The sequence below is a fragment of the Mus caroli genome, unplaced genomic scaffold (assembly GCF_978045245.1).
Source record: "Mus caroli unplaced genomic scaffold, Mus_caroli_1 scaffold_7, whole genome shotgun sequence".
Lineage (NCBI taxonomy): Eukaryota > Metazoa > Chordata > Mammalia > Rodentia > Muridae > Mus > Mus caroli.
In genome coordinates, this window is record NW_028227262.1 from 34,917,147 (window position 1) to 34,943,684 (window position 26,538).

At 50.1% G+C, this 26,538-nt stretch overlaps 1 protein-coding gene across 10 annotated transcripts in view; it reads left to right on the forward strand.

The window, feature by feature from the left end:
- Window positions 1-26,538, forward strand: part of Atp2b2 (ATPase plasma membrane Ca2+ transporting 2) — a 299,058-nt gene that overhangs the window by 224,057 nt on the left and 48,463 nt on the right. For 6 of the 10 annotated variants that reach the window (XM_085840156.1, XM_029478499.2, XM_029478500.2 and 3 more), the window contains 8 exons: window positions 3,763-3,960; window positions 7,059-7,316; window positions 8,316-8,441; window positions 15,635-15,760; window positions 17,464-17,496; window positions 18,750-18,809; window positions 24,165-24,206; window positions 24,910-25,068. In XM_085840156.1, coding sequence (XP_085696282.1) covers window positions 3,763-3,960; window positions 7,059-7,316; window positions 8,316-8,441; window positions 15,635-15,760; window positions 17,464-17,496; window positions 18,750-18,809; window positions 24,165-24,206; window positions 24,910-25,068 — 1,002 coding nt within the window. The remainder of the gene's footprint in view (window positions 1-3,762; window positions 3,961-7,058; window positions 7,317-8,315; window positions 8,442-15,634; window positions 15,761-17,463; window positions 17,497-18,749; window positions 18,810-24,164; window positions 24,207-24,909; window positions 25,069-26,538) is intronic. The other 4 variants (XM_085840155.1, XM_029478496.2, XM_029478503.2 and 1 more) reach the window with 2 other exon arrangements.

Genomic DNA, 26,538 nt, shown 5'->3' on the forward strand with positions numbered 1-26,538 from the left:
TCCATCTCTAGCATGGAAAGAAAAGAAAGCACCCAGGCCCAGGACAGCAGTAGGAGTGGGCGCAGTTGGGACACAGCAGTCAGTGGCAGTGGTAACAGTGTGGTTGTTCATAGTAGTCACTTGTGGCCATGGTAGTGTGGCAGTTTGTAGCCCCTGGTTGCTAATGTCACATGGCCTTAGATGGTTTATATTGGCAACTGGGGCTGAACTCAGCCCTTAGGTATATTGAGTTTAGTCCCCAAACCATCTCCAAAATGGAGATCTTGTATGGAATTCCAGCCTTCTGCTTTCTAGAAGCTTGGAAGATCTCTCCACAGGGACCCACATCAAAGGGCCAATGCACCCTTTGTCTTAGCTTCCACCATCCTTGATGGCCTCCTTCCTGCGTCCTTCACTTGTCACCAAACAGCTGTGGAGTTTGCCATCCCTGTCTGTTGACACAGGACCCAGGCTCTTACTGTCTGGCCTATGAGTTCCCAGCATGACAGAACCTCAGAGCTGTGACCTGACCTCCCCCTAACCCAGAACTGACTCCCATGTTATCCACCATCCGCCCTATAGATGCCAGGTCACAGGAACCATGCATGCCCAAAGTCTTTATGCACACATGTGAAAACAGACCCCCAACACAATTGCTCAGGAATCCCAGCATCCTCTGGGAGCCCCATCTTAGTGAAGACCTCAATGTCTAAATGGGAAAATGAGGGCTCAGAACAGGGACTTGATAGCCCAAGGCCTGGCAAATCTCAGCATGGCTGCTGGAGCCCCAGCCTTGGCAGTCCCCACCCTCAATAGCACTCACTCCAAGAAGAAAGCCTAAATTTCACCCCCACTTGGTGTACACAACTAAGGAGCACACCACCCTCCAGGGAGTCCAAAAAATGGGAGATTTGAGGTTGAAAGAATAAAGCCCAGGGATGCTGGGATGCAGGGCGGCAGAGAGGAAGCCACAAAGCCTCAGAAGTTCCCAGGAGCATGCTAGGCTGGGTTTGTGCTCTGTGTGGACATCCCGAATGAGAAGCCCAGCACAGGACAATGGGGACAGTTAAGCACAGGGCTTATGGGAGAGCCCTTATCCTTCATAAAATAAATGACTCCTCGTTCTTACTGTTCAGATGAGAGTTGGGGTGCCCAGGGCTTCCCTTGCCTCCCAGAGAGGCCACTGCAGGACCCTTGGGTATCCAGTAAGCTATGTTCCCTCTCACTCTGGGTCTTGAGGATGGCCTCATCATGACCTTTCTCTCTGCTTTCCCTGAAGCCCAGCCCTGGATTGCAAGCCCCTAAGTGCTCACAGCCATGAGCCACCGACCAGTTGCCTGTACACTACTCTCTCCAGCTTCCTTAGAGGCTCAGAAACTATGGGATGAAAGGATGCCTCAGTGGGTGGTCCTACAGAGGACTATGACATAACCCAAACTCCAGCTTACAGTACCTTCTAGGGGCAGCCAGCTGGCCCTGAAGGTAAAGGCTCTTGCCACCAAGCCTGGTAACATGAGTTCAAGGTCCCCAGAAAATATAATAGCTGAATCCTAAGTCCCCACCTCAGCATGCCTCAGGCTTCTTCTGCCTTCCCAGGAAAAGACTAAAGGGCTGCGTTCTTGAGAAAGGTACACCCCACCCCTGACTCCACCCACCTTAACTCTCCTGTGATAGCCTGCATGCTTGGCCCTCACGACACTCAGACACGCAGCCTGTAGTGGTGAGTGAGATGAGGCTAAGACCCCCTGTGCCAGCCTATGGGCAGGCCTCAGACCAACCTTTGTCCCAGAGCATGACCGGATCATCCCACAAGCCCATAACCCATCATGGCCAGGGCTGGCATACGGTAAGGTGGCTGCAGTCTGCCCCTGTGAGAGAGAGGGCATGCTGTGTAGGAGCAAGGAGGCTCAGAAAGAGCACAGGCCAGATCAGGCAAGATTGCTCAGTGGCAAAGGTTCCTGTGTCGCAAGCCTGACAGCCAGAGAGTCCCAGAGCTGACATGAAGGTGGAAGAAAAGGACTTGCTCCACAGTGTTTTCCTCTGGTCTCTAAACACATGCTGTGGCACACATGTGCCCCCCCCCACATCACACACATTAATAATAACAATACAAAGAAGCACGGGCAGGATAGAGCAGGATACTACTGTGGCCCAATACTGGGGCTCATCACACCAATCTCTGCATATTCAGTGAGGGGCTTGATAGTCCTTAGTCATCCATGTGTTAGCGAGGATGGATCCAGCACACAGAAGGACAATGTAGAGGGTTCAGCATGGGTATGCAGGATCAGGGGGAGTCAGAAGCCAGCCAGGCACAGCTGAGTGGGCTGGGATGGAGTAAAAGAGACCTCAGCTATAGCCTAGAAGTCAAATGAGAAGCAATGCAGCAATATAGGACACATGATGTCCATCTGGGAATAACAAGGCACTTCCAGTGTGGCAAGAGGTCAGGTGCATGAAGGGGGCTAGGGAGTTATTTAGGCGCAGAGAGCTTGTGGGTTATCAGTGAACCCCACTGACAGGTGCAGGACAAGAGCCTCCCTGGCTGTCTGTGCTGCCCCTGGTCCAGGAGCCACAACCAGAACCACCTGAGTATCTGCTGCCCTCCCCCCATATAAATCTCACAGGAATGCACATGTGTGTCCACATGGGATGTTGGCTCCCCACTGGTACTGTGCTGTCTCGTTCTCAGCTCTGCCCCAGGATCGACAGCACGGCTGTGCACCACATGGGAACATAACAAATGCTTGCTGACTTGAGCAGTGTACAACCCTGTGAGTTAGGTGCCACCACCATCACCCTCACAATCACTACCACTATCACCATCTCCATCACTGTAGCAGAAGGAGAGAAACTGAAGGTCTGCAGGATTCAAAGCCCAGCAGAGGCTCATGAGAAATTAAATGGAGTTCCAAGCTCTGCTGTGGTTAGGAGGTGTGTGGAAAGTCAGAATCAGGGAAGACACGGGCTGCATGGTCACTGCCATGCTCACTGGAGCACACTGTCCAAAAGTGGGTGGCCTCCAGACAGGAGTGGCTTCTCTCTGGAGCACCAAGTTGAAAGCCAGAGTGTTGGCCAGACTCTGCCCTAGATCTATCAGGAGAGGCTCTTCCCAGCCTCCTTCAGCTCCTGGTGACTCTGTGAGGTCCTTGTTTATAGCTCTATCCCTCCAATGTCTGTCCACCCTGTTACACCGCTCTCTACCTGCCCTGGTCAGCATCACCCATGAGAACAGAGGGACATCTGGATGATCCAAGATGCTCTGGCCTTACATTTCCAGAGAGTGTTTTCCCAAGGCAGGTCACCAGCCAGGTCTGGGGAGGAAGACTTGTAGATAGTCACAGGTTCTGTAGCTTACAAAGGTCTGAGCTAAGAATCCTTTAGCCTTGTGACTGGGTGACAGTCATTCTGGTGATCACCTTCAGCCCAATACTTAATAAATTATAGCAGATGCTTAACACCAAGGAGTCCTTGTGTGATATGACTGCTGAGCTGTAGCAAGTTGGGCTGGGCTGGGCTATGATGTCCTGAGTCAGGCATGTGAGATGTTCTCTGGCATGCTTGTTTCTAGGGATGGAATGTCCCCTGGAGTCTGGAAGCATCCATGTGCTTAGGTTCATTTAGCAGAGCCCCCTTCAGGACATGAGTTACCTGGAACACTGGGCTCCTAGGGCAAATGCCTGGAAGGTCCCTGCTGTGTTTGCCTGCTCCATCCTCAGCTCCCAGGGACAGGCATGCATCTCTCCTGGCCCCAAGCCCAACTTGTCTGCCCTCTGTCCACAGGTTTACCAGGCACCGCTCCAGACTTGGAAAAGAGGAAACAGATTTTTGGGCAAAACTTCATACCTCCAAAGAAACCAAAAACCTTCCTGCAGCTGGTGTGGGAAGCGCTACAGGACGTGACACTTATCATCCTGGAGATCGCGGCCATCATCTCCCTGGGACTATCCTTCTACCACCCACCGGGAGAGAGCAATGAAGGTAGGGTGCCCCAGTGCTCATGATGGCACACAGCATGTGCAAGGGTCCATGAGCATGCAGCACCCATAGCACTACAGGAGGGACCAAGATTGCCAGGGTTCAGGCCACATAGACCAATACATGCTTAAGGCCTAGTCAGCCCACCTATGAGTGCAAGGCTAGTCCAACTGTCGTAATAGCTATGGTGAGCATTGGTGAGGCATTTCCAGTATGCCCAGCTCAGGGCCTGGGCCTACTTTAAAGATGAGAAAACTGGGGTATGGAGAGGAGGTTAAGTTGCTCTGGGTCACTCAATATCTAAGTCCATTTCCTTTTATTCTTACAAAATATTATAGATTACATAATTTATGAAGAAACAATGTCTCCTGTCTCACAGGGACTCCCAAGCCCAACAGCAAGGTGGCACATGTGGTGAGGGGCTTGAGCTGCCCAACAGCCTTACCAGGCCGTGCTCTCGCCACACCATGCCACGTTATAGTACAACTCAAGCCCCGCACCAGATAAGCTCTCTCCATACAGGATAGGAGGGAAGGCGAATAAGACCCAGCTGTAATCGCTACCGTGACTCAGATTTAAGTTTGATTTGAGCTTCCTAGCATCCAGGGTAGAAAGGGAAGATGGATGCTTTTCATAGGTCAGGTTAGCAATAAGAACAGAGGTCAGATTTTTCTGACCGTGGATCATGGGATGGACGTTCCCATAGGAAAGTAAGAGGGATGAACTGTGGACAGACAGACTTCCTTATGGTTTCAGCAAATGAGGAAGACTGCAGATGCAGATGGTCAGGCTGACATACGTCCTACGGGTTCTGTAGCTACCTCAGTTGGGAGCTGTTGTGGCACAAGCCCATTTCCTCCTTGCTTAACCCACACAATAACCCTGGATAGACATCATGTTTGTTTTATTTTTGTTTGTTTTGAGACTGTATTTTAACTACATAACATTTCTCTTTTCCTTTACCTTCCCCCACACACACACAAAGCCTCTCACATACCCCTCCCATCGCTCCTTCAAATCCATGGTCTCCTTTTCATCTATTGTTATTGCATGTGTATATGTATTTGCATTTACATATATACTCCTAAATATAACCTGTTGAGTCATATACTGTTGGTCGCATGCATGTTTTCAGGGCTGACCATTTGTCACCAGACAACCAATTGGTGTGCTCTTTCTGGGAGGGCCACCTCTCTGGCTCCCAGTTTTACTCCATTGTCTATAATTCTTTGTGTAAGGCTGAGGGGTCTTGTGGGCTTTTCCCTGTGCAGTTTGACGTGTTCACTGATGTCATCCTCATTCGACTCAAGGTTGGGCAGTCATGTTGCTATGACTTTATGGGCGTAGCTTCTGATGTGACATAACCTCATAGCACAATCCCTGATCCTCTGGCCCTCGTGGTCTTTCTGCCCCTTCTTCCTAACTGTCTCCTGACCCTTGGGTGTAGGGTTGTTTTGTGGATGACCCACTGGAACTAGGCTCCACATCTCTGGATTTTGATTGGCTGTGGTTTTTTTTTATAATGGTCCCATCTGTTGCAATGGGAAGTTATCACAGATGAGGGGTGAAAACTCCACTTATCAGGCTAGACCCAGGAGGAACTGGATGCTGTTTGTATGAGACCCTGAGCCATAGAGGATATGCTAAGGTCTCCCACCAAGAGCTGAAACTCTATGGCTCTGGCCAAAACATCCAGCTCTACAGAGGGAGCTGGAGCTGAGTCACCCACATCGTGTGGCCCTGCTGAGCAGAGGTAAGATGAGAAACAGCTGGCAGAGGTCAAGATAGGACACGACATGGTAGCCTGGGATGTGCTAAAGAGAGACGCCCCATGGCTCCATACAGATGGCTGCTGCCATGACCATCTCTGAGGTACACAGACCCAGGGCCCAAAGATCATGTTTTGGTGGCTGGAGTGTGGCCTGAGTTGCCCTGGCTCTGCCCCTGCCATACCTCATGGCTCCTGGTCCGGCCACACTTTGGCTGGAAGGCAGCTAGCTACACTGTGTTCCACTAGGAGAGCAGTGGGGGGAGGGAGGCAGGACAGGTGCCCCTTCAGGCCTTTGCTGGCCTTTGAGGAATACTGCTTCAGCTGGAGACCCGGAATCTTCCAGCGAGTGGCATGTGTCACTTGACCACGGTGATCCCTTACCTTCCCGTGCATTCCCTGGCCTTCCTGTTTTGATGCTTCTGTTGAGGTCTCTTGAGAGTGCTGTTCTCTATTCCTTGGAATCAGATTAGATGCTCGATTGGTCAGATTGCTTGTCCACCTGCCATGGGCTCAGAGGCTCAGAGGCTCAGGGCAAGACAAGTTTAAGCTCAGAGTCCAGGCCTGGATTCAAACTCTAGATCTGCTGTGTGACTCCGTTTGAATCACTGTCCATCTCTAAGCCTCTTTCCTTTCTTTGTCCCGCAAAAGGACAAGGGTTGAGGCTTGCCTAGTACCTCTGCAGGCTAAGCCCTGTGGAAGACACCCTTCTGAGTTGTCCAAAGGTGATGATCAGACATGGATCCTGGGATACAAGCCCATGAAGAGATCAACCAACTCTCACCCAGGGTGTGACCCCTGGCCACTCAGAGCCTTGGGTTCTAAGTATTCAGAAGATTTCAAATGCTTCTTGCTCTTGGGAGTCGTTGGGAGCAGGGAGAGGCTGGGGAGCTATAGGTTTTGCATACCAGGCCGTTTGAGGCCAGCCTGGGCTACATGAAATCCTGTCTCATAAGAAAACTGAAGCTTGTCTCACAGCTGGGACAGAGGCAGGGAGGGTATGGGTCAGATGATGTCTTTGAAGTCATGCTGCCTGGGAAGACATCCTCGCTTTCCACCTGCCCTTCTTAGCTTGGGAAGTTAGTAGACCCCTCTGAAAAGCCTTAACATTCCTATCTGTGGAGGAAATAATTCCTATCTGTGGAAGAAATACACAGGTGCCCTATAAAATGACCAGGTGAAGCTCTTTGCCCAGAGCATGGCACAGAGGCACCCGATCAAACCATCATCTGCCACCATCATCTGATTATCGGGGATTCCTTAGCAGAGCTAAGCTATGTGGCAGCTCTTGTCTGCTGGCCCGGGAACCCAGTGCTTCCTTGTTTCTCTACAGGATGTGCCACGGCCCAGGGTGGGGCAGAGGATGAAGGTGAAGCAGAAGCAGGCTGGATTGAGGGGGCTGCCATCCTGCTGTCAGTCATCTGTGTGGTCCTGGTCACAGCCTTCAATGACTGGAGTAAGGAGAAACAGTTCCGGGGCCTGCAGAGCCGAATTGAGCAGGAGCAGAAGTTCACTGTGGTCCGGGCCGGCCAGGTGGTACAGATACCTGTGGCTGAGATCGTGGTCGGGGACATTGCCCAGATCAAATATGGTAAGTGTCTGCTCCATGATTCTAGAACTGGGTAGAGGTGGGACAGGTCAGGCAGATACAAAGAGCCTATCCAGGAAATAGCGTGGGGGTCCCTAAAACCTTGTGTTGTGGCAGGATGTATTCTGAGGCCCTGCAGATCCCAGAGGAGACCTAGCCTTCCCACATCCAGTTAAATCAGAAATGTTGGATTCATAACACACATGCCACTATACTCCAGCTTCCACCTGCAGCAGACATAACTAATCAATCATTGTGCTTAGTCAGAAAGCAGCCTCAGAAGGCTTCCAACACAGCTTCACCAATACTCAGGGTGGGTTTATGAGACATAATCCATTTCCCATCCCTGAATTGACTTCAGATAGATCTTTCCAGGCTGGTGGAAGTTAGCAAGAGTTGGAATAGGTGGGTGAGTATGCCAGGCCTGTCATATTGCTACTGAAAAAGCAAGTGGGCTAGCTCCAAAGGAGGTTTGAATAAGAGATATCCTGGGTCAGTAGGCACAGACTGGGGAGATTGGAGTGGGCTTCCTCACAGTCCTAGTGGCTCATTTGACTGGGGTGTCCTTAGTCTACCCAAAATAGCCTGCTCTGACGTGAAAGATCTTCTCCAAGCCACAAAAAGACACGCCTTTAATCCCAGCACTTGGGAGGCAGAGGCAGGCAGATTTCTGAGTTCAAGGCCAGCCTGGTCTACAAAGTGAGTTCCAGGACAGCCAGGGCTATACAGAGAAACCCTGTCTCAAAAAACCACAAAAAAAAAAAAAGAACCATAGAGCATGCTGGCCTCAGAGACACAACAGGTCAAAGGATATACAATATGAAGGACACACTTTAATGAGCCAGGATGGCTCTGTGTCAGACACCAAGGGTGTCACTTTATGTGCCCATTGATTGCAGGCACCATCTTGGGTCTGTATGCTGTATGCTAGGTACCTCCCCCCTAGATGCCCCAGCTTCTCTGTCCAGCTGACTTTACTGAACCCCATCTTCCACCAACCAGGTGACCTTCTTCCCGCTGATGGCCTCTTCATCCAGGGAAATGACCTCAAAATTGATGAAAGCTCACTCACAGGGGAGTCTGACCAGGTGCGCAAGTCTGTGGATAAGGACCCCATGTTGCTGTCAGGTAAGCTGAAGTCCACAGTGCCCCTGTGACCAGCCTCCCCCGCCCACACACACACACACACATACCATGGGGACGCTGGTGTGGTCCCTGGCTCCAAGGTTGCTGGCAGGACCAGCTCTCTATGAGCACAGCACCCCTTTCTCAAACAAGCTCACATTACACCTACCATGCACGGAGCCACAGCTAGGCCTGGCACTATTACCGCAAACATTACAAGGTGTCCTACTCCAGAAACATAGCTTCTAGTGGCTTGGTTTTCTGCAAAGTGAGTCTTTCTGAATACCCACTATGCATCAGGCCCTGTGACAGGGGAGGCAATGGGAAGGAGCCAGACTTGCCACTCCTGGGGAAGGGCAGGGAGGAAAGCAAATGCAAAGACCCAGAGGTAGGGCCACACTGGAGCAAGGAACAGAGAGGTAGATACATGGATCCTGGACTGTAGTCAGAATCCTGATGTTATTCTCAGTAGAATGGAATTCCCCAGGTGGGGTTGCCTAGTAGCGCTGACATTTTTTTCTGGCTGCATCGAGGGCAAGAGACAGGCTGGGGAGCCCGTAGGGGGAAACCACTTCTGTGAAACCCTTCCCTACAGAAATACCAATAGGTCTCAGTGCCTGACTATGCTGTTGGGGTCTCCAGTCCAAACTGGTTTGGGAAAAGCTCTCCATCAAAGAGTTAACCCCACAGGAGAGATAGGAAATGGTATGCAAAAGCCAAGAAAGGCTCCGAGAGGTCAGCGGAGGTAATAGTGAGCTGGAGTTTAGAGGATGAATAGGAACTCACTTGGTCAGTTTCCCTGCAGGCAAGTGGGATGACCTGGCGATACAACAGAAAGATCCATGAGTCTTTCAGATAATAGAAAGTATTGACTTATCTAGAATTTATTCACTGCTTGTCTTATTTAGGGTTACTATTGCTGTATATAACACCATGACCAAAAGCAACTTGGGGACAAAAGGAGTTATTTCACCCAGTTCCATATAACGATTGATCAGGGACTCAAACAGGGTAGGATCTTGGAGGCACTAACTGGTGCAGAGGCCCATGGTTTGTTCAACCTGCTTTCTTACAGAACCCAAGGGCCAGCAGCCCAAGGGTGGCTCCACCCACAATGTGCTGGGCCCTCCCCCATCAGTTACTAATTAAGCAATGCACTACAGGCTTGCCTCCACCCCAAGCTTAGGGAGTCATTTTTTCAATTGGGGTTCCCTCCTCTCAGATGACTCTAACCTGTGTCAAGTTGACATGAGACTAGGAAGTATAACCATATGTCTATTAAGCACCTACTGTATGTCAGTGGGTATTGGGACAGACAAGGACTATGCTGTGCTGGAATTTTGAAGCTGGTGAGGGTAGCAGTCAAGGAAGGAATGCACTAGCAAATGGTAAGATGACCTCTGGGACAGTGAATCCATCAAAGACAGAAGAAGGCAGGGAGGGGGAGGGGCCTGGAGCAGGGGAGTATCTCAGCAGGTCATGTAGCACCTGACTCAGGAGGTTTCATGAACTCAACCTTCCTGAGGCTATGGCCCTTCACTACAGTTCCTCATGTTGTGGTGACCCCCAACCATTAAATTGTTTTTGTTGCTACTTCATAACTGTACTCTTGCTACTGTTATGAATAGTAACATAAATATTTCTGGAGCTAGAGGTTTGCCAAAGGGGCTGCCACCCACAGGTTGAAAACCACTGCATTCAGGCTAAAGTCAGAACATTGAGAAATGCATTCCAGGCAGAGAAATAGCAAGTGCAAAGGCCCTGGGGTCTGAGCGAGGGATCATGGAAGAGCAGTCCCTTCTGGGAACACAGGGCCATGTGAAAGATCAGAAGATGGTCCCACCCCCGTTGGCCCTGGTTCCAGTCCTTGAGGTGCAGGAGTTGACAAGCAGGCATCCTTGGAGGAAGCATGCGATGGTTTCTATGGGAGCCCAGGGCCTGAGTAGATGCTAGGTCTCCAGACAGCGTGGAGAAAGAGTAGGAGGAAGGATGCCAGCAGGAGCCTGGTGGAGACAGCATTCAGAGTCACTAGCGAACAGTGTTACAAGCCAACCAGGGAGGACTCCAGGACACAGAGATTTCAGAATGACAGAGATGCTTTGGAAACTGGCTGTTGCTGGTTTAGGGTGAATCACAGGGTCCCTCACAGAGACAGGAGGCCCAGAGGGAAACTGGGGACAGGCAGACTCTCTTCCCAACACCTATCTTGCTACCTCTTTGCCTGGTTAACAGCTGCCATCTGCTTAGGACCCACCTCACCGGAAGTCCCCAGGACTACCGGTGCCCTCCACAGCCACCCCATTAGCACGCTGAGTACTGCTTTGCAACGCTGATGAGTTTTGCACTGTGCAAACCATCGCCGTTCATCAAAGTAAAGAACAGACCTGAGGATGTTCCTGCCAGGCCTAATCTTACCAGTCTCTCACTGAGGGACCCCGCCTACCACAGACAGACTTCTGAACCAGTGCTCCAGCCAATCAAGTCCAGGTAGGGAGCTCTGACCCAGAGGCCACTGCCATCTGGAGGCTGTGCCCAGCTTTAGCCCTGAGTCATGAAGAGTGAGGGGGAGAGGCTATGCAGAATGTATGAAGAGCAGGCAGCAGGGATGAACGGCCCTGAGCTCTGGAGTGCAATTGCTGTGTGGCCTCGGAAGTGGCACTGCCTTCTCTGAGCCTCAGTTTACTTGTAAGGCTCATAGAATGTCTGTGGTATCACAAAGTGGAACCCACTGGCACAGGGTCTGTAGAACACACTGAGGGCCCCTGTGGACATCCTTCCTTATAGCTGATGGAGACAAGGCTGGGTTCTAATCCTCTTTGGCTGGGGACCCCAGACAACTCTTCATCTCCCCTGAGCCTCTATTTGCTCATGTGTAAAATGGGTTGACTGTTCCACTCCAAAGGAGTATGTGGAAGCAAGGACTTTTCCTTCATTTCCATGTCCTGCCCGCCCCTTCCACCCCTCAAGGCTGCCTCTCCTCCATCCCAGCTCCTCTGAGTTGATCTGGGGTTGCTGCCATGACTAGAAGCCTTAAACTTGGCAGGAACCCTTGCTAGCCTTCCTGTCTGCTGACTCTTCAGAGACCCATAGTCACTACTTTTTAGGTATCCATAGACTTTGCCCCAAGTCCCAGTTTCAGAACCCCCTGCTGGCACATGACACATCTGAGGTCAAAGAAGGCAAAGAGAAGTCAGGTTCTAGTTGTTTGTCCCAGTCCTGTACAGCTGTGGACCTAAAAGGACCCTGAGCCCCTAGGAGTTTGGGTCCAAGCCTGTTGTGGAGACCACAGGCCTGCACTCAGCTTAAAGCACAGCAAAACCGAGGAGAGATAGAGAAAGTGAGTTCTGGCTTAGCACTCACCAAACCCCAAGTTCATCCCCGGAACAAGGAGAAGAATCTGGAAAGATCTCATTTTCAGAAGCACTAGACCAGGTTATAAGCATCCACGTAACTGACCCCAGGATGGATAGATGGACAAACACCAAACCATGGTACATCAGAATGGGAAGAGAGAAGGGCTAAGAAATCCCAAAAGCCCAGGTCTGTGGCACCATGGATTCCAGACACCAGAACAAGGCTGCAGTTGTTCTATTGATGCCTAGAGAGGCACCAGCCACAGCGATTACCCAGCAATCCCCCTGCAGCAGGTCCCTGAGAGGCAGGTGATATTTGATAGACTCTGGAATATGAACACTAGCTTGGGTTAGTTCGCTTAACCTTAAGGCCATCTCAAACTTCTGAAAAAGGGTCCGCATGCCCCAGGGTCAGCAGTCAAGTGCCAGAGGTCAGGAGACAAGGAACACGCGAAGTCTGAGATCGGACTGCACCACTGGGTCCTCAGAGAGCCAGCCATGCCCTTGGGACAGTAGTTCTCAACCCTGTGGATCATGACCCTTTTGGAAGTCAAAGGACCCTTCCCCAGGGTCCTGCATGTCAGATATTTGCATTGTGATTCATAACAGTGGCAAAATGACAGTTATGAAGTATCAAGGAAATAATTTTATGGTTGGGGGTCCCAGCATCAGGTGAGAACCATTGCCTTGGAAGGATCTGAGCTGTGGGACATTGTCAGAGTGACATTTGGGGGAGAGAAGCTGCGCTTCCCCCAAGCCCCTGCTTCAATCCAGTGATAGCCTGAGAAGCCCTTGGGGGTTTCCCAGATCTGGCGAGCCCTTTGTCCTGCCCCCTTCTCTGTCCCCTATCTACCTACACAGGTTACAGGAGCTGCCAGCCCCCAGGGGATGATGGGAATGATTAGATTAGGAGGTGATTTGAAGCCTGCTTATCATGGGTAGAAATTGGCCCCCACATCTTTTTCCATCCCTCCTCTACTAGGCAAAGGAAAACAGTCTTCCTGGGGCCTCTGGATCCAAGGACCAGCACAGCAGTCTCCGGGCCAGCCTCCTCTTACCTGGATTTTAGGGCTAGCTTTTGGGGCCTTTCCCCTTGGGAGAAGTGGACTATGTTCAAGATCCTAGGCTATAAAGACAGAGAGTTTTAAAACTCGCCGTAGCTTTTTACCAGTGTGGGGTCTGGGGCAACCTAACTCACCCTTTCAGCCTCAGTTTCTCCCTGGTGTGAGAGCTGAGATTACTGCTTATAGGATTGAGGTGTGGCACGGTTCCAGGACACAGTAGGTGTCCCAAATATTTCCTTTGTGTACATAGTAGGTGTTCCAATGCTTTCCTGGGGCTTCAGTTTCCTTATGTGTCTCATGAGCCAGTCAATCCCCTCCTCCCAGTACATGAAAAGAGTTAGCACCCAGAACACTGTGAGTGTAGGTCAGCTTTACCCTGCTGGATAGTCTCAGACAGCAGACATGGCTGCTGGATGTGCGGGAGCTGGCTGAGAAGCAGAGGCCACCCTGCACTTGCTTGTGGATAGACTGAGTAAGCATGGCTGCTGTCTGCTTCCCAGACAGCTACTGATGCTTAGCACCTTCCTGTAACACAGATCCCCTCCACCTCCAGAGATGCTCATGTTCCCCAGACAAAGCTCAGCCTGATCTCGTGAAACTCCAGCTTCTTGGGCACTCCCTGGCAGCCCCTGGTAACCTCCGGCAGTCCCTGGCGGCCCCTTGCAACACCCCTCTGCTTTCTGTCTCTGGATTCAAAAGCTTGTGGACCTTATGGCTTTCAGATTCCAGCTTGTTTCGTGTCCCTAGGGTTCGTCGTGTCTCAGCATGTGTCAGCACTGCCATCTCCTGAAGACTGATAGTCCAGTGTTCAAAGAGAGGCAGAGAGAGCACCTTTCCCCACCTTTGCTTTGTCTTACTGTTTCTTAAGACAGGGTCTCATGTAGCCCAGGCTTCCCTCAAACTCAATATGTACCCTAGGCTGCCCTTTAACTGAGAATGTTCTTGAACTCCTGATCCTCCCATCTCTTCTACCATCCAAACACACGGATAACAAACATATCATTTGTCTCCCTCTCCCACAAGTTCTCTGTGGTGTCAGACAACCACTCTCTGAGCCTGCACAGTAGAGGCCTGCCTTCCAAAAAAAACAAGACTTGGTGATTCAAAAGCTCCTAAAATGGGACTTGGAGAGATGGCTCAGCAGTTAAGACCACTTGCTGCTTTGCCAAAGGACCCAGGTTCAGTTCCCAGTACCCACAAGGCAACTTACAACTTTCTGTAACTCCAGTTCGATAAGATCCAGTGTTTTCTTCTGGCTCCCTTTGGTACCGCACACATGTGGTACAGAGATACATCTAGGCAAAGCATAAATAAATAAAAAAACAAATGATGAAGATGAGTAAACCTAGAGCCACTTCACTCAGTAGCTGCCCTTCCAGACCCCTGAGAATTCTAGGGCTTTCTGGAACCCATTTTGAGAAACTTGAGATTCTAAAACAAATGATCTGAATGTGGTAATGCAGGCCTGCAGTCACAGCTACTCAAGAGGCTAAGGCAGGGAAATCACAGTTTCAAAACCTGCCTGGGCCAGAGTGGGGTCAAGGCCAAGCTTAGGCACCTTAGTGAGATGGTATCTGGAAACTCAAATATGCCAAAAGACTAAGTAGGATATGGCTGGTAGGGTGCTTGCCTAGCATACACTGGTTCCATCCCTAGCACCACATAAATCAGGCGTGGTGGAATATATCTGTCACCCAGCATTGGAAAGGCTGCGGCATGGGGATCCTTAGTGTAAGATCATCCTCAGCAGCACACACAGCAAGTTCAAGGCCAAGCGGAGATACATGAGACCCTGTCTCAAAAGTGACTGAGGAAGGCACTCTGCAGTAGAGCATTAGCCTTGAATGCACACGGCCTAGATTTAATCCCTAGTGCCACAACTAGTAACCATGACAGCAACGATAATAGTAGTGGTACCTTTCTAAGAAAAGTGCCTGGAATTTTCTTGCCCCAGAAATGCCCCCAGGGAATCTGATGTCACTGTATACCCACTTCCTCGGCATAAAACTTGGAAGGTTTGCACAGGATGACTTACAGAAACCAGTTATGTTGAAATAAAGTAGTTTTAAAGTGTGCAGCACAGTCATATCTGTGTTTCTATATTAGCACACAAAATTAGATCCAGTGGGAAGGCAAACTCCTGGTCCACTGTCAGAGATGATAGTCAACATCCACCACAGCTGTAAATCATAAGAAAAGAACCAGGAGTCTAGAATGTATCGACAATTATGTGTGCTGCTATTAGTGATAGGTTCCGTTTGTTATATATATTTATAATGGGGATAAAACACTGAATTTCACTTTGAGGTTCATGAAAGCATACATGATTTGAGGTTTTCTCATCTCAGTTCACAGACCCCTGAATTCTCCATTAGAAGGGAGGGAGAGCCAGTCCTCAGCAGTACTCTCTAAGCCTTAGTTCCCATTTATTCTTAGTTGCAGAATGAGGTCTGATTCTAAATACTGTCCATAAGAAGAGAGTGTTACCTGCTTGGCCTATAATAATGGTGGGAGAACAATTTGGGGAGGGGAGGTAGAGACAAGCAGGAAGTGGCTGTTAAAGCCAGGAGAGGAGGTTCTGGGCCTGTGTTTTCTATAGAACAGAGAACTGAGAGACAACAGCAATCTTGTAATACTGTCTCAAGCCCATCTCTAACTAAAAGTGCCACTCATTATCTCAGTGACCAAGGTACTACAAGCTGATAGACACCTGTTTCTTCTGTTCATTTGTGGAGGAATCTTTGGCCATGTGATAGTAACCGGGTTATACCTTCCTCAGGAACCCATGTGATGGAGGGCTCAGGACGGATGGTGGTTACTGCTGTGGGTGTGAACTCTCAGACTGGCATCATATTTACCCTGCTTGGAGCTGGTGGTGAAGAGGAAGAGAAGAAAGACAAAAAAGGTAAGCCTCCTACACACACACATTTGCAAAACCAGGAAAGGAGCTTTTAAGGCCACATTTTCCATTCATCTGTTCACTCCACATTATATAGCACTTGCTACATCATGCCCTGTGCCAATAGTTGCCACCTTTGTCCTCGGGGTCTGCTGAAGTTGGGTGGGTTCTATATGTTCCATCTTCCCTAGTCTTTGTCTTGTCCAGTCATGTCACAGAGCCCCTTCCTTTCCCTTAAGGTTGGGCTCAGGATGCTGGGCATGTCATTCAATCTCCAGGCTCCAGCAGTAGAGGCAGCCAGAAGTAGCTGGTTCCCCATCACCTCACTATTAAATAGAAGTCCTCACACAGAAATATTCCTTCTGACATTATTAATTCTACCAGCAGAGTTTTCAATCTATCCAACACAGAACAGTGACTGTCATGGGCAGAGGTGATTCTTGGGAAGGTTGTTGAAATTAGTCCCCAGGAGCTCACCATGCCCAAGTCCTGGTTCCATTTACCCTTTAAAAGTAAAAGTCCTTATTCTGGTGTCCTTCAGTGCGGTGAGTAGCAGTCTATGATACAAATACCTTTCAAAATAGAGGAGAGATGTTCGCACAAAAAAGTCCTAGACCCAAAGGCCAGAACAGCCAACTCCTTACCTGTAGTCCACACTCAGTCTTAGGCACAGTGCCATCTAAGACGGTCAGTCCTTTGACTCCTTTCCTAAGCTCTAGGGAAGCTTCCCCAACATTCTGACCTTTGGGGAGCTTGGGAAAGGTTGATAACAGGGCAGATGGCCCTCCCCAAGTTCAAGCAGGTATGCTACCCATGCTCAGAGGCCACTGGAATACAAAACCTGCATCCGGGCTAAAGGCTGCTGGGACCTAAGGGAAGAACTTCTCTCTAGTGAGTCCCCCTAGGATCACAGCTGTCCCTTCAATACTGAGCATTAACAGTGATGCTTCACTGTTAGCTGGGAAGTCTAGATGCTGCAAAGAGCAAAGTGGGGCTGAGTTCAAAATGGGGCAAAGTCTTGACTGAGAGTCCCAGCAGGTATTGGGACAGGATTTCATGAGTGAACAAGGACCTGTAGCCAGGGTGACTAGACTAAGTGCAGGCAATAGGACAAAGCTAAGAATTTAGTGGAATGCAGTCATTTGAACCCATGTTCCAATATCTGTGGTGCCTGGCTGAGGAAAGACACCCAGAAGCTCTTGCAGATGCATTCTATGTCTAACAATGTCATGAGGAAGACAGGCTTCCGTGACCTCTTGGGTACCATTCAGGGTCCTATGCTAAAATGGAACCAGAATACAGAGGTACACAATTCAGTTTTGTGTAGGGAGTCAAGGTAAAATATAAATGGCTTGTGGCAGAGGAGCCAGAATTGGACCCCTTGGACTTCTCGTCCCATCATGTCAACCTGATACACAGCTCAGAGTCCAGAATGGTCTCATGTGCAGGAGTGTATGTGTATGCATGTATGTATTTGTGTGTGTGTGCACATGCATGTGTGTGTATGTGTGTGTGTGCATGTATGGGGTGTGTGTGTGTGTATGTGCATGTGTGCATGCAATAGTGTATGTGTGTGTGCGAGCATGTGTGTGCGTGTGTGTGTATGTCCGTGTGTGTGTGCATATGTGTGTGTGGTGATCTGGTGTGGCATGAATACAAGGTTGTGTGTGCTTCTCCTTCATTAACATGTCTCAAAAATCATCACACAGGTGTGAAGAAGGGGGATGGCCTTCAGATACCAGGTACAGTAAGACAACCCTCAGGGAAGATGGGCTCGTAGGAATAGCTGCCCCTAGGCCTTGCCCATAGATCAGCAGCACGTAGTTGGAGTAGACCCCTGCCTACTAGAGATTATCCCCTCCAGACATTTCTCTGTGATATCTTGTATTCCAGCCCATCAGACCAGAAATAAATAAATAAATAAATAAATAAATAAATAAATAAATTGCTCACTCTTCCCCCTTGTCCTTATGTCCCAGGCCAAAAATGGCACCTCCATTGAAGCCCCACACACTAGCATGCAGTACCTCTCTTATCACCATAACACCCCTGCCCCACAACCAACGTCCCTACTAAACAGTCTTAGCTCCTGTATCCAAACACACAGTGTGTCCACCTGACTCACTAGTGTCCCTTCCTCTTACTTCACACATAACCATATCCCCACCCCAAGAAAGAATTCCATAAAGGTGAACTTGGTGGTGTCACACCATTGTTAATTTCTAAGTTGAGATCTCCTTGATATAAAAGGAGACATGAGATGCCCCTTTCTGGTGAGACATCTCACATGGGAGTTTCTACAGTGATCTTCATCGAGCTGATCAGGGAAGGAGAAGAAAGTGGTGGGCAATGGCCTGAGCTTAAATCACCACCCACTGACAGCAGTTCTTCAGGGACACAACTGTGGTGGTCACAGGGAAGGCCCTTTAGAACTGTCCAGGCCATATACCACTCACTGAGCATTTTGAATTGACAAGTCCCTGGACTGGCCTTCCTGATTCCGTGGGGTCACCACCTGATCAGCCAAGCCAACACAGTCCAGATGTCACCACAGAAGTACCATCCCAACCAGTTGTGTGGTGTGTGCCTTTAATCCCAGCACTTGGGAGGCAGACAGGTGGGTCTCTGTGAGTTCAAGGCCAGCCTGGTCTACAGAGCCAGCTCCAGGCCAGCCAGGGCTACACAGGGAGACCCTGTCTCAAAATAAATAACTACTAAAGTGCCATCCCACCTGAGCATCTGACCACACTCCATGCTGTCCTGAGTCTCAGTCCCCACCCTCCCCTATGACATCCATAGGAACATTTCACCCCCATCTCCAGTTTGAGTTCCTCACTTAACAGCAGAGTGGTTGGTTTGGTTTGGTTTGGTTTGGTTTGGTTTGGTTTGGTTTGGTTTTAAGAATAAGACATGTGATTGTCCCCAGTAGGCTCATGTCTCTGTGGTCGCCTTCTCCATTGTGACATTGCATTTTCCATCCTTCCCACCCCCACAGCGGCCGACGGCGCAGCACCTGCAAACGCTGCAGGTAGCGCAAATGCCAGCCTAGTCAATGGTACGTCTCCACGGCGAGCTCTTGGGCTGGGTTGCTGGGTGTCTTCTTCTCTACCCCGTACTTGAGGCTTTCCCTATCCTGGGTCCCACAGACCTCTGACATGCATGGCCTCCCAGAACACTCTCCCTCCCAAATGGGACAGGTACTTAAAAGCTGAACCACAACCCAGGAAGTCAACTCCACATGACCTTGGCTTCTGGCCCCATGAGAAGCAGTATGCCACCCAGTGTGCCCCCCCCCTTAAGCATAGTTCTAGCTCTGGTTTTAGAACATTACCTTGGGTCAGGAACTAACCAGAAGCCAGCATCTGGGTTCCTAGAAAAAAGCTCCAAGCCTCCTCTAAAACTCCCCAAAGGCAGAGACTCAGGCTGGAGTTCAGCCTTTTAACCCCACCTAGCATGGCTGAGCCACAGATATTCCTTCCTCAGTCTCTTTCTCCTCTCTCTTTCCAAGCCAGCAGGTATCGAGGCTTGTGGGACTTGGGCTTAGTCTGTCCTTCTAGTCCGGACTGGTGTGTCTTGCTGGTGCCTGAGCTGGAGTGTCAAGGGTCTCTGCATTCTTACTTCCCTAGGGTGGCTAGTTGGGGTGGCCCATGTCGCTGGGTCTTCATCACTCTCTCCTTATACACAAACATAGAGAACCTTAACCACTTGCTCTAAGGAATCTCCACAGTCCACCATCGTCAGATACCACCTATGTCCCCATTAGGTCCTGTAATAACCACCTAGGCCATACCTTGATGCTCAAGACATTAGGGTTTGACTATGAATATACTACCAGAGAAGCCAAGGCAAGAGTCAGAAGTGTCCATTGCTGAGTGCTAGACAAGTTTCTTATCCACTCTGTAGTTCACTTCCTATCCCTCCTGCAGGATGTGGATCCCTGAGCCATCTCATCCTCCTACCCTGTACCCTACCTCTAGCTAACCTACCTGCCTTCAAAGCAACCAAGAGACCCACCCAGAAGATGTCAGGGACTGCACAAGGCACCTCTGCAAGCAGTTGCTAATTCTAGTGTGAGTCTATTTCAAGCCCAGGAGGAGGAAGGAAGGCAGCTGGGGCTGTGGGTGGGAAGGCAACAGGGAGGGGTGGCTGAGAGGTGACAGAAAGAGCCTGCATGGGCAAACCCACAGCTGAGTTAGAAGGAACCCAGAACTCACTTTCCCTAGGAGACAAGTATATAGACATCATCCCCAACAGCCAGCTCCAGAGGAAAAGGAGAGTTCCCCTTGCAGGCTGCAGCCAGAACCCACAGAGAGGACGAGGAGCTCTGGTTTCTCAAGTGACACTGCTACTATTGTTTGCCATTCTCTGACTCTCACCCTCCTGAAGGCCCTGTGACACAGGCTTTGTCTGAACATGAAGGATGAAGAGACTGAGACTCAAGGAAATTAGGACACTAGTCTAATCCCAGCATGGTGGCACACTCCTTTAATCCCAGCACTCAGGAGGCAGAAGTAGGTGGAGCTCTGTGAGCCCAAGGCCAGCCTGATCTACATAGTGAGTTCCAGAACAGCCAGGGCTACAAAGACTCCCATCTCCAAACAAAACAACAACATAAGAGCTCTAGCTTCTCACCACATGCTGCTCAAGACTGCCTGTGCTCCCCACACACAAGCATGGAGGGTCCAACACACTCTTCTGACCTCCGCAGGCACCAGGCACACTTGTGGCACACAGACATACATGCAGACAAAACACTCACACACATAAAATAAAATTAAATAAATAAAGTAGCATGATGGGCCTGTAAATCTAGAACACAGACGTGCTTGGCTCTGAGATGTCTTCCTCCAGGCAATCCAGGATTCCACAATGAAGTGGGTCTTAGAGGCTTTCCAAGGAAATGAAGAAAGTTCCACCCACCCCCAGGAAGATGATCCTCTAATCAAAGGCATTTGAGGGCCGGATGTGGTGATATGAATCTATAATTCGAACACTTAGGAGACAAGCATCCCAGCAGATGGGAACATCATAAATTTTGAGGCCAGCCTGGGCTATAGAGTAGGGTCCTGTGTGAAAGATCTCAATGGCTGGGGACCTAGCTCAGTGGTCAGGCATTTGCTTAGCATAGATAGGGCCCATAATATTCTCTGTATGAAGATTGATCAGAGGAGCCTGAGAAAGAAGGAAAGAAAGAAAGAAAGAAAGAAAGAAAGAAAGAAAGAAAGAAAGAAAGAAAGAAAGAAAGAAAGAAAGAAAGAAAGAAAGAAAGAAAAAAGGAAGGCAGGCAGGCAGGCAGGGAGGGAGGGAGGCCATCAGACCCCAATCCAGGCCAACAATTGAGACTTTAAATTGTAGTACTCTTCAGACTCCAGAAGGAAGCACAGAGAGCTGGTGGCTGGGCCTGGGGTGATGAGAGAGAAACCACTATAATCTCACTTCCTTTCTCTGAGCCAAACTTCAGTGATACAGGAATGACAAAAGCAACAGCCACAGAAATGGTGGCAGTGGATCCCTAACTGTGACCCTCCTCAGTCCCACATCTGAAAAGTGGGGTGTCCACCCATCCTGGAAACATCACAATCACTGTTTTTATTTCATTATTTTCTTTTGCACTCATGCACATCACACTGTCAACCATAACAGTGCTCAGCAGGTGTTTTTCTTCAGCATCCCTCTGGTTGCCATGGGCCCATTTCACAGAGAAGAGAAGTGACCTTTTCAAGGTCTCGTAGCCTGTAACCTGTCCCCCCGAAGCTTGTTCATTGTCATCTGTCTGGGGGATCTTCTAGGTTCAAGATGAGTCCATCTAGAATATACGCAGAGCAGAGCCTGGGAGACCTCACTCGCCCCCTCTCCCCCATCCTTGTTCCTCTCTCTCTATCTCATCCTCAGGCCCATCTTCCAGGTCCCTAATGAGGGCTGGCTGCCATAGTACAATACAGGGCCAGGTGGGCACCAGTTTAATAACAGCCTCAAATAGGTCCCTTGCTTCTGACAAAACAGGCCATCTGCAGCAAAGCGCTCCCTTCCTCCAGCCTGTGCATGGGTGATTATTTGTCTGGCCGAGTAATCGCTATGGCAATAAAAGAGAGAATCGCTGGGTTTAATGGCTACACACAGCCGCTAGGACATCTGGTAATGTGAAGTAAAACAAGCCCTTCTAGCATGCCAGAGCTGCTTCTGGGACCCCAGTCCTCTGGCACCTCTTAACCCAGTTAGTGAAATTATTACAAGAAACAAAAATAATTGTTGCCCATTATCCTTTTCCCTTTAAAAAAAAAAAAAAAAAAAACTTTTCTTCATGCTGTTTTTAATCCAAAAGAAAGCATCTTACAATCGGATCAAAAGGGTCTTTATCCTGAAAACCCCAAGTGGGTTTGAGGCCCTCTGATGAGAGTTATAGATAGCAGTTAGTGAGCGGGGGTCTATCTGAGTCACCCACCAAGCATCCACAGTGACAGTAGCAAGCTGATCTCAAGGCTCCAGGGCTATTTTAGAGGTGTTCTGTGAAGACAAGATGCCTCTGGACTTCCACTGGCCTCAGCTTTCTCATCTATAAAATTAAAACGTTGACAGTTCCTCTCACCTGACCTTGCAGGGCCTGACAAAACATGACACTTGCAGAAATGTCTTCAGTCAGCTGAAGGCTGGACTTTGGACGTGGCTGTTATGAATGTAAAACTCCAGGTGCTCCCAGAGTTAGATACATCACCCCACTGTGCCGAGGTGGGAACGGACTAGGAGAGGCAAAGCCACACAGCTGGTGGGTGTTGAGACAAGATTCTCAGGAACCCCTCACAGTGCCACCACGAGGCCCCTGCCCTGGGCTCAGAGGAGTCTTGGCAGCATTGAAACATTCACACTCCAAAGCAAACTGCCTCCCTCTCAGAGCCTCAGTTTCTCCTCTGTAGATGGGAGCCTGACAGGAGCATCCTTCTCAGAGGAGACAGTGATAAACACTACAGCCATATTTCTGGACCGGTCAGTCATTTGACCCCTTTAGGGGCCACATATCAGATACTTGTATTATGATTCCTAACAGTAGCGACATTACAGCGGTGAAGTAGTGAGGAGATAAAGGGTTACAGTATTAGAAAGGTTGAGAACCACTGCGTTGCATAAAGGCATGGAGACCATGTGAACCTAGAGCCTAGCGACCTTGGCAGTAGGTATCATGAGTAGACAGCCTTCTCCCACTCCTCCTGAGGGATCAAAGCTATAGGAAATTTCAGTGGATAACACAGGCCTAGTGGACAGGCAGGCACAGCTGAAAGCAGGTGTCTCAGGCAAAAAGCTGCAGCCTCCATGCAGTCCCACAGCGGCCCAGGCTGGGGCAGGAGTTCCCAGCCAGCACTGATGGCAGGTAGACAGCCCCACACCCAGCCCTTTCCCCAACGACCGGACAGCATCAGGCCCTGGCATGACCAGGAGCACCCAGTCTAGCCAGTGGCTCTTGCTAGCCTGTCTGTGAAGCTGGAGCTACTGCTTAAGACCTCTTTTCCAGGGACCAGTGACTTCCTCCTAGAACCAGGACATTCCCACAGACCTTCAGTGACCATTTCTGGGGACTTCTTGCTCGCCCTATGTCCCATACACTCTATAGCAGGGTTTTTAGGCAGGAGGTGTCCTTGGTGTTTTAGCATCATATCCTTCAGAAGAATATAGTCTACCCCACCCAGCCCAAAACAAAGGATAAAGGGACATGTTGACCTCCATTCCTCTCCATTCTAGAAATTTGATATATCTCTCTCTCTCTCTCTCTCTCTCTCTCTCTCTCTCTCTCTCTCTCTCTCTCTCTCTCTCTCTCTCTCTCTCTCAAATAAAAGTGATGTAGCTAAAAGGTGAACCAGGAGGATCGTGACTTCCAGGCCAGCCTAAGACACTTAGCAAGACCTCGTCTCAAAAATAAAACATAAAAGGGCCAGGGTTATAGCACAGTGGTGGAGTATCTGCCTAGTATATGCAAAGCCATAGGTTCAAGTCCTCATTACTGCAAGGGGATGAGAGGGAGAGAGGGAGGAAGGGAAGATCTGAACATTTCTCTTTTCCTCCTTTCAGCCCTAAGTATTGTGGCAGGCTCAGTGTGGGGACCTGGGAGCCTCCCTCTGCTTTCTGTGTGTAGACTCTGGTTCCGTTTACTTTCCAGCTCATTCTTTACCTCTATAAAACACTGAAAGCCAAGGTCATTCCAACAGAAATACCCCCACAACCACCCCCAAAGAGAACCAAAGCCTTCTGCCCCCACAGCCCCTGTGGCTACCATGGTGGCCAGGCTGGCCTTCATTCCAGATCTCCTCAGCATCCCTGAGCACCTTAGCCCTTCCTGTCTGTGACATGAGTGTCTGTGGTCTGTTGCGTCCTCGTGATGACCCGTGCTGCCTGTTGTTTGTTGAAATTCTCTGTTGTGTAGGTAAAATGCAGGATGGCAGTGCCGACAGCAGCCAGAGCAAAGGTAACTGCAGCCATGGGGCTAGAGTCACACACAGAGATAGGGATGCACCAGGGCCAGAGGCAGATGCACCCATGCCTGTGGGGAGCTCTGGCATCTTTTGGGGTGTAGCCATGATTCTCATAATACTAGGTAAGATAAAGAGGCATCACAGTGAAGTAGAGGATGTACCAGGGTCAGGATCTCCCAAGCCTACCTATCAGCTGGGGTCTGGAAGTTGACTCTTAGAGACTATTATAGGTGGAAGGCTGGCTGACCTCTGCTCAAAAGAGCCACAGGTCCTTCTGTCCATCCCACAATGACAAGGATCCCTTGACTGGAGATGGGACACCTTACTTTCTCTTTAAGCCATGCTCTGTGTCCTTCCAATGGCTAACTCCCTAACAACCCAACAACTTGGCCTCAAGAATACCCAAGGGAGACCTTCTCTTTCTATCTAATTGTGAGAGGGCCAAGGGCCCATTTAGGGTGGGGTCTTGGTTCAGCCCTGTCCTGCTGGGAATCTAGGGTAGAGCCAGGTCCCAAGTGCCTCTGGGACCCAGACACTGCAGCTGGAAGGGTCCGAGGCTTCTTTGCTGGCCATGCAGGGTCCAGACAGGGTAATCAGCATTTCTACTGGGCAGGCAGGGTGGGTGCTAAGCGTCCCAGCCTCTAGGCTAACCTGCATGTGTGTGTCTGTGTGCATATGCATGCTCTGCCCCTACAGCCAAGCAGCAGGATGGGGCAGCTGCCATGGAGATGCAACCTCTGAAGAGTGCAGAGGGCGGCGACGCAGATGACAAGAAGAAAGCCAACATGCACAAGAAAGAGAAGTCGGTGCTTCAGGGCAAGCTCACCAAACTGGCTGTGCAGATAGGCAAGGCGGGTGAGTTCACAGCAGGGACCTCCCTTCCGACCCCTGCCCCTTTCTGCCCTCTACTTTGATTCCAATGGTCCTGGGGGCCTGCCCTGCTCTGAATATATGATGCTCTGCTCTGCAAACAGACTGCTACAGCACAGCTCTGAGGATTTGTGATGACAGCTTTCCCCACCTCTGAGTCCCTGCCTACTCCTCTGTAAATGGGGATAAGGTTATGTCACGGGAAGGCAGGTTGTTTTGAGAATTAAAGGTGACTGAGTAGACAGGGGACTCAGCCTGTGGCTTCTATAGTGGCAGACATACCCTGTACCGCCTATAGCTCCAGATGACAAAGACTTTATCCTGAGGACAGCGGGGAAATATGAAAGAGGTAACAGCAAGAGAGCCAGAATGGATTTGGCCTTGATAATGCCCACCCTAGCTATAGTGAAGAAGGAGGACTGAAAGGGTTGGGGGCAGAGCCCGGAGCCCATGCAGAAGGACTTATCTGAGCTCCAGAGAACAACCCAGGCTTCTCAACTGAGATGTTAGCTGCAGGTGAGAGCTGTGGCAGCCTCCTGGCCCAGGGAGCCAAGCCCAGCTGCAAGGTGAGCCCCAGCCCTGCAGCACAGCCTTGACCTCCCCTTGCACTGAGGGTGTATGAAAGGCAGGACCTCCCACCTGGCTACCAAGGCCTCTGTGGCTGTCTCCATTTCTAATTAAAGACAGCGCAGCAGGGGACAGCTGCAAATTATAGGCTCAGCGGTCTATATTTAAACCTGGTGACAGCTCTCTCAGCTGCCGGGAGCTTGGCTTCCCGCCCCTTCGGCTGTCAGGCAGGGATAGAGCCAGGCTCTGATGCACCGCAGCTGGAGCTAGCTAGGGTGGGGAGCTATGGGCCAAGGGGTTTCCCTCTTCCCTGCTGTTGCTGTCAGAGGCAAGTGACTCCACAGTAGCATGGGGCACTAAGGGGCCAAGAAACTAAGTGATGACAACATCTTGGCCTCTGAGGATCTCAGTCCCCCATCCACCCTGCCAGGGATTAAGTTCACAGGCATCCCGGGCTCCCTGCCTTCCACTGCCTCCCTCTGGGGCTGAATCCCTGGTGGCCAGGGATTTATGGATGAGCAATTCCAAGCTGAGTCTACAAAGTAAGAAATGCATATCAGAGATAGAAGAAAGCCAGAGTTTTGAAAATTATGGAGAATTCCTAGTCTTTGTTTCATCTCATGGAACCCCCCAGACCACAAGCTACATGACAGAGCACACCCACCATGCAGAGCTGCCTGGGCCTTGAGACCTGTACATCAGCCAAGGGACCATGAGCATCTGGGGAGGTTGTACCCACAGGCCCTTACTATCACCCCTTCTCCATCAGAGAACGCTGGTAGGCACAGTCCCAAGAGCATCTTTGTGGGCAACTGAGGCAGGTCAGGTATAGACACACTGATCTGACAGGAGGAACCCCAAGAACTAAGTGTATGTATCGTTTGAGCT